The 12,106-nt window shown below is 37.5% G+C and overlaps 3 protein-coding genes across 8 annotated transcripts in view; 1 reads left to right on the top strand and 2 right to left on the bottom strand.

Moving 5' to 3' along the window:
* Positions 1 to 12,106, top strand: part of LOC127650623 (NACHT, LRR and PYD domains-containing protein 3-like) — a 615,184-nt gene that overhangs the window by 325,489 nt on the left and 277,589 nt on the right. For 3 of the 6 annotated variants that reach the window (XM_052136149.1, XM_052136150.1, XM_052136148.1), the window contains exons 10-14: positions 2,796 to 2,969; positions 3,164 to 3,334; positions 3,529 to 3,699; positions 3,894 to 4,064; positions 9,173 to 9,346. In XM_052136149.1, the coding sequence (XP_051992109.1) occupies positions 2,796 to 2,969; positions 3,164 to 3,334; positions 3,529 to 3,699; positions 3,894 to 4,064; positions 9,173 to 9,346 (861 nt within the window). The remainder of the gene's footprint in view (positions 1 to 2,795; positions 2,970 to 3,163; positions 3,335 to 3,528; positions 3,700 to 3,893; positions 4,065 to 9,172; positions 9,347 to 12,106) is intronic. The other 3 variants (XM_052136144.1, XM_052136145.1, XM_052136147.1) reach the window with 3 other exon arrangements.
* LOC127650622 (NACHT, LRR and PYD domains-containing protein 3-like) overlaps positions 1 to 12,106 on the bottom strand; it is a 527,629-nt gene that overhangs the window by 406,025 nt on the left and 109,498 nt on the right. The window lies entirely within an intron of this gene.
* Positions 1 to 12,106, bottom strand: part of LOC127650628 (NACHT, LRR and PYD domains-containing protein 3-like) — an 857,046-nt gene that overhangs the window by 741,808 nt on the left and 103,132 nt on the right. The gene's annotated exons all lie outside the window — the stretch shown is intronic.

Below are 12,106 nucleotides of genomic sequence, written 5' to 3'. Positions count from 1 at the left end.
AACAAGACAAGGTAATACATAACAATAATATATAAAATTGCATTAAGATGTGAATAATATAGCGATCAATATTTATTTAGATTGGTAATGAATTATTAGTTTAGACAGCTTTATGTCAAGTGTTTAACTTTGTTGACTGATTTACTGAGGTGACATTATTGATAAATTAGAAGATTGTACACAGAGGAAAAGAGAATTTGGTGGTAAATATTGTGTTATCATCTGTAGGTAATGTTTTCATCTAAGTGTAATCAATAGATGTTTAACTTCATGCAGCGCTGTGTGATCAGATCCAATCAAAGTTTGACTTGAAGCAGTGCATATCAGTTAGAAATGTTGTGTGACTTAAGATGGCGTCACCGTGATGTATGCCATTAAAGTACCTTGTGTGCGATTCAAGAGCACTCGGCTGGCACTGCCAACGCAGCTTCTCCAGAGTGGTTGCAAGAGCTCTGAATATGTCACAACTCATTCATGATTGGCCAGAATCACAGATGACAATGGTGACGTGTGTTTCATGGGATGCGACACATACTACTTTTACTACCTCAGCTATGTCAGTCTGAGAAAGAATTAAGAGTAGTATGATGGCATGCAATTAACAAGGTGTTAATTATGAAATCTCCAGTTCCAATAAACTCTTGTTAATTCATGTTTTTATAACAGCACATTATTTATCTCATATTATAATATGTTTATCATAGTAATATGTTCCTAAAAACAATTCCAAATTACTAAAAATATGGACTCCTTTATTGGTATCAAAATAATTCGACCTTTTCAAATCAATATTTACATTTCAAACCTGAGTTCTGATTACCACTTCATCTGTAATAAACAAAGCAATCATCGTGGGATCTTCTGGGACTAATGTGGGTTCAGCACATGTCGTGAAGCAGAATGTGTCCGGCTTGACGGCTCCGTTTTCATCTCCTCCCGCTACTACAATTGGTAAATCTTGCAGATCGATAAGGCAAGCTGCAGTTGAAGTTAAACTCACTCAATAATATTCATTAGGTGTATCTTAATCAGCTCTCTTGTTCACTAATCAAAGCATTGTTCTTGGAGTCAGCCATTTTTAGGGATGACCCAATCGCAAAATCATTCCAGTGCACTGAAACATTCTCTCCCTCAAAATTCTCTAAATGCACCATAAAAACCAGAGAGTATCGTTGATCACTGTGTTCACTTACCAGAAATGTTGTCATGTCTTCTGAAATCTCTCATGTGATTATAGGATGAGCGCAAGTATAAATACAAGATGTCAAAGCCTTATTTTCTCTTTAAAAGATTGATAGAGTAAATTGACTTCTCAATTTAATGCCAAGTGTTTTACACGGTGGCCTGAAAAACGAGGCCACATTGTGAAAGAGAAGAACCTACATTTGCTGCCATTTAAAACAGCTAAACAATTGACTTGAAAAATTTTTGTAGCAAGTTGTTACGTATGATGATGTCACAGTGACATAATTTTTTTGTTTACATTGTTAAAACAGTAAATTATCTGATTAGTGTCTAGATTAGGATTAAAGAGGCCCTATTATACTTATTGGGACATTACCTTTCCATTAGTGTGTAATATAGCTGTTTGTGCATGTAAAGGTCTGCAAAGTTACAAAGCACAGTTACAATCTCGCACAGAAAACACTGCTCCTGAACTGCCTGAAAGACATGGTTTGCAGTCCAGCCATTACTTCTGTGAAATAGCTATGTCACTATGTGGCACATTTGCCTAATTCACGCCTTAGGAGTGCGCTATTCAGGCCTACCATCCATTTAAAAATTGTATCCCCTTGCATACTTCACTCTGTCACATGGACTTGGATGTATGTCACTGCTTACGTTGTGCGAGTGTCCAATACCTTTTGAAAGACATGCAATGGGTTTAACTGGAACAACCTAAACCCTTGATTACTTAGAGTATGTTGCAGGCTGATGTCACTTTGTGGAATTATTTCGTGATTTTTGCACCTGAGAAAAATATTTGGCTTATGTATAAATCATATATGTTTAATTTTATTACATTAGAATTAATTGTTTGACAGGATTAATCAGGATTTGCACAAATTTAAACATTAACATATAACTGTGTGATAAACAGTTTAAGTATTATGCTGTTAATATATAACTTTAATAAGCTGCTTAATTGACCTAACTTCACTTTCATCATACATTAGAGTTGTTTTGGGGAAGTTCAAATATGTTTTCGAGACAACAATTCTTAGACATCAGGATATTTTGCAGGAATTTGGACCCAAGTGCTGGGATGCTAAATAAAAAGCTTTTATGAAAAAAAAAAAAATACAATCCAAAAACTCTCACAGTAAAATTAATAGAACCAATTTGAAACTAAGAAAATAAACAAAACATCAACTGGAGAAACTGACTAACCAAACTCACAAAATGATCTAACAGACACAAGAAGGTAGAAGGCACAGTATGTAGAGGGAGAGCACATGAGGAACAAGTGATGACAATCAACACAACAAGGATCAGATGAGGAGGTGTGGCAAGGTGGAATGAGGAGGCAGAGTAAGTAGAGCACATGGCTGACACAAACAAAGACATGTGCTCAAAACAAATGGTAAACCAAAACAGACAGAACTCCAGAACAAAACAAGTTGGGCAGTCCAGACTGGGTCTTGACAGTAGAAGAGCTTCAAAAGATTGTGCAAACGACTATGAGCAATCAAACACAGTGGCCATATATTTTTTCTTTGTACCCAACAGCTGTGCTGAGAAGCCTTCACTAAAACATATAGATTGACACACTGTTATCTTGTCATTTATCTCAGTTTGATGGGCTGCGATCTGACAGAGCAAAGTTGTTCAGCACTGGCCTCAGTTCTCAGCTCAAACTCCTCAAGTCTGAGAGAGCTGGATCTGAGTAATAATGACCTGCAGGACTCAGGAGTGAAGCTGCTCTCTGATGCACTGAAGAGTCCTCACTGTACACTGGAAATACTGAGGTTTGTGTTTGCAGATTCATTAGTACATTGGAATGTACGATATGAATATATTGTCGTTCATAGCTGTGACAATGAAACAATAAATGGCTCAGTGACTGTCACAACCCTTCATATCAAACTGTAGAGCATTCACTCTGTTATTACCATTTGTTATATAAAACTGCTTTTTATCATTCTTTCTTTATTTGTTTTAGATTTGCAGCTTGTAGATTCACTGATCAGTGCTGTGAAAGTTTGTCTTCAGTTCTACAATCATCAAAATCACTTAGAGTGCTGGACCTAAGTAATAATGACCTGCAGGATTCAGGAGTGAAGCTGCTCTCTGATGCACTGAAGAGTCCTCACTGTACACTGGAAATACTGAGGTTTGTCTTTGCAGATTTATTAGTACATTGGAATATACGATATGAATATTTTGTGGTTCATACCTGTGACAATGAAACAATAAATGGCTCAGTGACCGTCACAACCCTTCATATCAAACTGTAGAGCATTCACTCTGTTATTACCATTTGTTTTATAAAACTGCTTTTTATCATTGTTTCTTTATTTGTTTTAGATTTGCAACTTGTAGATTCACTGATCAGTGCTGTGAAAGTTTGTCTTCAGTTCTACAATCATCAAAATCCCTGACAGAGATGGACCTGAGTAACAATGACCTGCAGGATTCAGGAGTGAAGCTGCTCTCTGATGCACTGAAGAGTCCTCACTGTACACTGGAAATACTGAGGTTTGTCTTTGCAGATTTATTAGTACATTGGAATATACAATATGAATATATTGTGGTTCATAGCTGTGACAATGAAACAATAAATGGCTCAGTGACTGTCACAACCCTTCATATCAAACTGTAGAGCATTCACTCTGTTATTACCATTTGTTTTATAAAACTGCTTTTTATCATTCTTTCTTTATTTGTTTTAGATTTGCAGCTTGTAGATTCACTGGTCAGTGCTTTGAAAGTTTGTCTTCAGTTCTACAATCATCAAAATCACTGAGAGAGCTGGACCTGAGTAACAATGACCTGCAGGATTCAGGAGTGAAGCTGCTCTCTAATGCACTGAAGAGTCCTCACTGTACACTAGAAATACTGAGGTTTGTGTTTGCAGATTCATTAGTACATTGGAATATACGATATGAATATATTGTGGTACATAGCTGTGGTTACTGTGTACCATTGGTTGACCGATATGGGGTTTTTAATAGCCGATATCGATATCCAGAGAGCAGGGAGGCCAATAGACTGATACAAGGCCGACATATCACACAATGGCATGTAACAACAAAACAAACCATGTCTAGTCGTGTACATGTCTCATATGCTTCACTTGCTGCCAGGTGATTTTCATCGCCAAATGGGGAAATTTATCGGCCAACGCCAATAATTAAATATGTCAGAATATCATCGGATTTATCAGCCTTGGCGATGTAACGATCGCCAACTACTGTGTACTTGTGGATGGGCTCCCTCTGCTGAGTCTGTTTCCTCTCAAGTGAATCAAGTTATTCTGATTGTGACATCACAGTTCAAAATTATCACAACATTAATTTATGTCCATCTCTTTAGAAAACTCGGTAACACTTTAGAATAAGGTTCCTTCGTTAATGAATAACTACACAGAAACAAATGTGTAACACAATATTAACAATCTAGTAACTACTATTAACTAACAAGAAGCTCTGATTAATGAATTAGTAAGTAATAGCACACAGATGAATGTGGTAGTTCACTATTAACTAATGAATAACTACTATTTTTTGAAAGCTTCCCAGAGAACTACTGAAAAAGTTTCATAATTCAAGCAAAACTAATCAATAACTAATGCAGGACAAATGACTAGCACCACATTAACATTTTAACTGCTACTGTAAACGAATACACAACATTGTTTACATTATCGATATGTAATAGCATAGCAGACTTATGAATTGGGAAAGCTGTCAATAATTAGCTTATGCTGTCTCCTAGAACTATTTATCAACTGAATAATTTTAAAGAAATGGATTTTTAAATGCAGTTATAGGGACCTTACTTGTCCTGTGGCCAATTATCTGGCATTCCTCTGGACTGGCATTGAATCACTAGAGTCATGGTGACTACTGGAACATATTGAGTCATCAGCCATCCAAATACCATATACAGTTATTTCATTATTTAACCTACCTCTCAAAAAATATGTTTTTATGTATGTCTCCTAGCTCATATATATCTTGTGAATGAACAGAAGATTCTACACTTTAGGATTAGCTTTTCATTAGTAACTACTGTAATAATCATGGTAACTAACTAGTAATGACTCACGTGTTACTGCATACTTCTATGGGAATTACCATCTAAAACTTCACCAAAAACCTCAAAAGCTTAAAATGACTTCAGTGTTTGCTTGCACATGATATTTATTCATCATGACTGGAAAAATTGCTGATTTTAACAAGACAAATGGAACAAGCAACAGCTAAAGTGGCAGTGTGTATAGCCACTGGGCCATATTTATGATGACTGACTTTAAACAGTAGTCATGCAACATGAAACAGTTAAAGTGACTGTGTGTAGCCACTGGGCTAGAACATGCATGGAATGGTATTTATTATACAAAGAACACACATACACATGCATAAACAGATTATTTTTGTCTCTCACAAAAGTCTATAAGCAAGCCAACGTTCTTTTTGTTTTCAATGGTGCTTTGCACTAGCTCCTGTCTGCATAATTCTCTGCACCGCTCTGCAAAATCAGACAGTTTCTATGCTCTTTGGAATGTGCCTCGCAAATGTTTGTAGGCCTCTATGTCACAAGCTTCGAGCTCCGCAATTGCAGCAGTATCAGCAATGGTCTTTCTATCCACGCCACATTTGAAGTATGCCTGGGTTTTTGTTGTCCCACCTTTCAAATAGTCCAAGACCTTGTTGTACCTCTTGATGGCTTGCTCTGGAAGAAAGACTGACAAAGAACAGAGAATAAACCATTAGTGATTAATACTAATGGAATGTATATTTTATAAATGAATGGAAGTCGGAAGTCTGCTACAGGGAATTACAGCCTAAAGATCTTTGCTGTGTTTGGTGGTTGTAGGTTGAAGGCTGTAGGAGGAGTTTCTCTTAGAAAATTAAAGTCTCAGAAGAAGAAGAACCATAATAATAATAATAATTTTAAAGTTCCCCTATTATGCTATTTTACAGATTGCTAAATTGGTTTTGGAGGTTAGGTTTACATGCATCCAAGTTCAAAAAACACTGTAATTTTCATTGCAGTATTATCTCTCTTCTCATAAATGATTCGGTCTCTCTAAACCCCTCTTTTCTGAGAGCCTACTCTGCTCTAATGGGTCAGATGGCCCAGTCTGCTGTGATCGACAGCGCATATCAGAAATTACATTACATTACATTACACAGTAACGATGGCATCAGTTTAACGGTTTCAATTCAAGTCCTTTGCAATTTTGAGAAATGAATACAATCAACACTAACTTCAGAATTTTTCCAAGCAAGTCTTACTTGAAATATGTGCCAAAAAAATTACATTCTGTCATTATTTACTTACCCTCATGTTGTTTCAAACCTGTAATACTTTGTGTTCATCTTCAGACCACAAATTAAGATATTTTTAATGAAGTCTGACAGCTTTCTGATCCCTCCATTGACAGCTACACAACTACCACTTTCAAGGCCCAGAAAGTTAGTAAAGACTAGGGCTGCCCCATAATATTCAACTAATCGTTAGTCGACTAAAAATTGTATTAGTCGGTTAGTCACCGAGAAAAAAAAAAAACTTGTGGCGAAGTCACACAGTCCGTGAGGGACAGATTGTTCATGGCGGGTGCTTGTGGTATTTACAATATGTCAGGCAGGAATTCCAAATCAGTGGTTTAACCTCAATTTATGAAGCCACACGAGTGCTTAGTGTGTGCAATTTACAACATAGTTTACCACTTTATTTACAAAATATGAATCTTGAACACGTGTTTACACAACGTCTGCTCTTGCATCAATACAACATGTATGCGTTGTGGTGCTCTCATGAACACATGCTGGAGATTAATATTTTGTAAATGTAGTAGATTATGTTCATAAATTGAGGTTAAACCAGTAGAGACACATGAATTACTTTAATCATGTCTTTATCACCTTTCTTGAAAATGCTAGTTGTGGAAGATGTCAATGGAGGGACAGAAAGCTTTTAGATTTCATTAATAATATCCTAATTTGTGTTCTGGAGATGGAGATTTTGGAATGACATGGGGACGAGTATTGACAGAATTGTATTTGTGGGTGAACTGACCCTTAATAAATGGTTGCACAGTAAACATGTAACCCTGAGGAAAATATTTGTCATTTTCTATATTTACTGAAACATTATGATAAAATGCTTTGTTTTATTTTTCTTTTGTAATTTGAAATATTTTTATTTTGAATATGTATTGTTTTCTATTCTTTACTTAATATAATTAAAAAAAAAGTATTTGCATTTATTTTGGATGATGAAGAGGACTTTTAAAATCAAAGTCATTTTTATACCAATTTTTTAATTTTATGTCAACATATCTCTGCCTGCCTTTTGGAGATCTCTGCCTGAGTGAAGGAACACCACCTTCATCTCAACCTGGCCAAGACCAAACTCATTGGTGGAACTTGTGATCCTAGCAAACCCATCTGTTTCTGTTCATCTGTGCTCCACTACTGTGAGACCTATAAGGACATCTGAAACCTGAGAGTAGTAATTGATGAACAGCTACATTTTAGTACTCGCATCTCATCAACTGCCTGGTCTTGCAGGTTTGTGCTTTATTACATCAGAAAATTCAGACCTTTCCTGTCTGACTATGCTGCGCAGTCCCTGGTCCAAACTCTGGTTATTTCAAAATTGGACTCCTGCAGTGTTCTGTTGGCCAGCCTTCCAGCTAGTGCTATCAAGCCACCGCAGATGGTCCTGAATGCGGTGGCACGTCTGTTTTTCAACCCACCAAAGAGGGCTCACATCATACCCCTCTTGGTCTTACTCCACTGGCTATGCCTAAAATTCAAAGCTTTGAATTTGGCCCTCAGGACAACCAGTGGAACAGCACCCTCTTACACCTGGTGGTCCCATCACAACGAGGCACTTCACATTCATTCGCTTTCTCTGTCCCCCGGTGGTGGAATGAGCTTTCAACCACCTGCCGTTCTGCTGAAACCATTTCAACATTCAAGAAAAAGCTGAAAACATATATATTCTGTGAGCACTTAACCTGTCCTAAATAAAGACACTTCCTATTTAAGAAATATTAAAAAAAAATCCTTATCTGTCTCTTTCTTCTGTGCTAGTTTCTGTACTATTATAGCAACACTTAGAACTTGGCAGTGTGATCCTGCAGGTACAGTTTACTTTTATATGACAAAGTGTTTATGTTCCTCATTTGTAAGTCACTTTGGATAAAAGCGTCTGATTAATGACTAAATGTAAAGTATTTTATCTGATTTTTTATGTGTGTGTTTATAGATTTTCTTACTGTTGATGTGTGAGTTTTTAGATTATCTGACTGTTGAATGAACTAATTTATATAGCACTTTTCTGACACTATAATCAAAGCGCTTTACACAGTGAACAGGGGACTCTCCTCAACCACCACTAGTGTGCGCATCCACATGGATAATACGATGGCAGATATAGTGCACCAGTATGCTCACCCCACACCAGCTATTGGTGGAGAGGAGAGAGCTATACAGCCAATTAGTGGCTGGGGATTATTAGGAGGCCATGATTGAGAAGGGCCAATAGGGGGAATTTAGCCAGGACACTAGGGTTATTCCCCTACTCTTTACTAGAAGTGCTCTAGGATGTTTTTAATAACCACAGAGAGTCAGGATCTTTTTTTAAAATCTCATCCAAAGGAATGTGTCTTTTTCCAGTATAAAGTCCCCTTCACTATACTGGGGCATTAAGACCCACACAGACCACAGGTAGATCACCCCCTGCTGACCTCCCTAATATCTCTTCCAATCACAAACTTAGTTTTCCCCAGGAGGTCTCTCATCCAGGTACTGACCAGGCTCAACCCTGCTTGGCTTCAGTGGCAACCAGTCTTGAGCTACAGGTTAATATGGCTGCTGGTAAATGCTGATTTTTGTTTGTAGGTTATCTGACTGTTGATGTGCGTTTGTAGATTATTTGACTGGTTATATGCACGTTTTTAGATTATCTGACTGTTATGTATGTGTGTTTGTAGATTATCTGGCTGTATGGTGACAGAGGAAGGCTGTTGTTTTGTGGCATCAGCTCTGAGATCAAATCCCTCACGCCTGAAAGAGCTGGATCTGAGCTACAATCACCCAGGAGAATCAGGAGTCAGGCTGCTCTCTGAAAGACTCAACAATCCAAACTGCACACTGGACAAACTTAAGTATGTTGAGCTGTAAAACCCTGTTTATACCCATATTAACCCCTTAAACCCAGGCCCTAATTGGTCTTGAATTTATTGGATGGTCAGTAAATTCACTGAAACAGCACCTGTATTTATTCCTTTTAAAAAAATTTAATCCTTAACAAATACATAAAGAAGACATATATTTTTAATAACCAGTCTCTGAGTATTGAGGAGTCTGATAGCTTGGGGGAAGAAGCTGTTACACAGTCTGGCCGTGAGGGCCCGAATGCTTCGGTACCTCTTGCCAGACGGCAGGAGGGTAAAGAGTTTGTGTGAGGGGTGTGTGGGGTCGTCCACAATGCTGGTAGCTTTGCGGATACAGTGTTTTTTGTAAATGTCTTTGATGGAGGGAAGAGAGACCCCAATGATCTTCTCAGCTGTGCTCACTATCCTCTGCAGGGCTTTGCGGTCCAAAAGGTTGCAAGTCACAAACCAGGCAGTGATGCAGCTGCTCAGGATGCTCTCAATAGTCCCTCTATAGAATGTAGTGAGGATGGGGGGTGGGAGATGTGCTTTCCTCAGCCTTCGAAGAAAGTAGAGACGCTGCTGGGCTTTCTTGGTGATAGAGCTGTGTTGAGGGACCAGATGAGGTTCTGGTACATCCAGGAATCAAATGCCCTGCCGATTTTCACTCTAGTTTTTACTCGACCACGATCACATTCCCGCTTAGCCAGACGGGATTCAGTAGATCAATGTTTTTTTTGGCTTACTCAGAGTTTGTGTTGGAGTCGGTGTTGTGCTGGGACGTTTGCTGGATTCATCTCTAAGATAATGTTATCTAGTGTTGCAGTTTGTTGTCATTGTTGAATAGTGGAAGAGAAGGACTGAGGCTCTCGGGAGCACACATAAACGTCACATATTTGTGATTTTCCCAGCAAAAGCGACCCGCTCCCTTCACATGAAAATCAGTCTACAGGCTTTAATAGGCAACCTAGGAAGTCTGTGAAGGGCTCATTTTATAAGTTGTGTTACAAGCCCTTCACACATTGGCAAAAAAGGTGCTGCTTGCTTGATATAACCAAAATATTGTTGAAATGGTTTTGTAGTATTTGGTTGGGTAAGACTTTCCCTTTTTATTCGATGGGGAAACAGTGATTCAGAGAAAAGGTCTTTTAGCCTCTTTATTCAGTTTTCTTGCCTTGACAGTAAAAATCAATTCTGTACCAAAACTGCTATTCAAATAAAAGTTTTTGGCTGCAGGTCTGCATTTCTCTGCTGTAATGATGTTGAAGATGGTTTCTGTAATAGTTACAGCATCTCCAGTAGGGATGTAACGGTTTAACAGTTTCACGATATACCCCAGTTTAATAATAGATGATTTTCACACCATAGACATTCATATTCACAGTATTGCATGAATATAAAATCTGTTTAAATATAAAATGTCTGAACTTTTCTAAAATCCAAATCAGTTTAATGATGACATCATCAGATACATTTGATAAATTGTGATTTCCTCATTTTACATTGAATGGACACTTCATTTAAAGGCACGGCACGGGCTCATCTCACCACAAAGACATGTCGGACCCTGAACATTTATTTCACAGCTGAAATCTGTGGTGTGAGAGGATTTTGGATATTTTGGGTATGGCACCATTAATGGTTCTCTGATTCGGAAGAGCCAAAGCTCAAACTAATAATTTAAGTTTTAACTAATAAGATTTTCAATAAAATAAAATGTTTATTATGCCCATAGACTACTCAAAAACACAAAAAGAAAACAAATATGCAACAATTAATGGGTAACATGTTGTAATATTGAATTGAGTACTCGTGTTTGTGAGGGTCTCCATAAAATTACTTAATTTTACAATTGTTCATAGAAAAGTTCACTTCCCTTTTGGGCGGTATGTAAAAAATATTTGAAAGATAATCGGCTTAAAAAATATCATGATATCCGATTGTATTTTCAACCCTCCTGCCGAGGGTCAGTGAATATTTTTGCTTTGTATTTTTGCCGAGAAGTCTCACAGGTCGCCCTCCACAGGTGCTGGTACATCAGCAAAATGACCCGCCACTGTACATAAATAATCTGCATTCGGCAGGTGTTAATTTAAAAACTTGTTCACCAGGAGTAGGCTGTATGACGAATTCAGGAGAAAGGAAATCATAACAGTGTTTATGACTTCAAGCTTTGCAATCATACCCACACTTTCTGCGGGAAAGTTTCAAACAATCATGTGTTGGTGAATGGTGAGGTTCCCGACCCCTGCCATAGCAGAAAATAGTACTTGAGAAAACACCAATAAATAAACTGCAAATGAATAATCGTTGTTTTCGAGTAGGTATTGTTTACAATCAAACTAATATACAAAAGCAACCAATCACTGAATCAGATGAAAATCTAAACTGTTAATTTGGGCAGTAATCATTACAAATTATTAGTATTTGTGTTTGTTCAATTCAATACATCATAAAATAATAATTAAAAAATATTATTTTATAGTTTGGCAGATGGTAAATTATAATGTACAGGCAGCAGGTTATCTCACAATAATCCCAGACAGGGTGATCAGGACCCCGATGCGAAGCGTCCCACTTCAAGACAATACAAGAGAAGTTCCCTGGTCAAAGCAGTACAGCTTCGAGAAAAAAAAAAAAAAAAAAAAAACAGATATACATCATCCAGAGCACTTCAGGACAATACAAAGAACAGCATTTTTATACATATTTCTTCCCGGAAAATTTTGTTGTGTTGTGGATTATTTCTTTTGTGTTTTCAGCATTTATTTG

This window comes from Xyrauchen texanus, chromosome 10 (genome assembly GCF_025860055.1).
Source record: "Xyrauchen texanus isolate HMW12.3.18 chromosome 10, RBS_HiC_50CHRs, whole genome shotgun sequence".
NCBI classification, from domain to species: Eukaryota; Metazoa; Chordata; class Actinopteri; order Cypriniformes; family Catostomidae; genus Xyrauchen; species Xyrauchen texanus.
The sequence above is the reverse complement of the archived record's forward strand: the minus strand, read 5'-3'. Positions and strand labels throughout refer to the sequence as shown.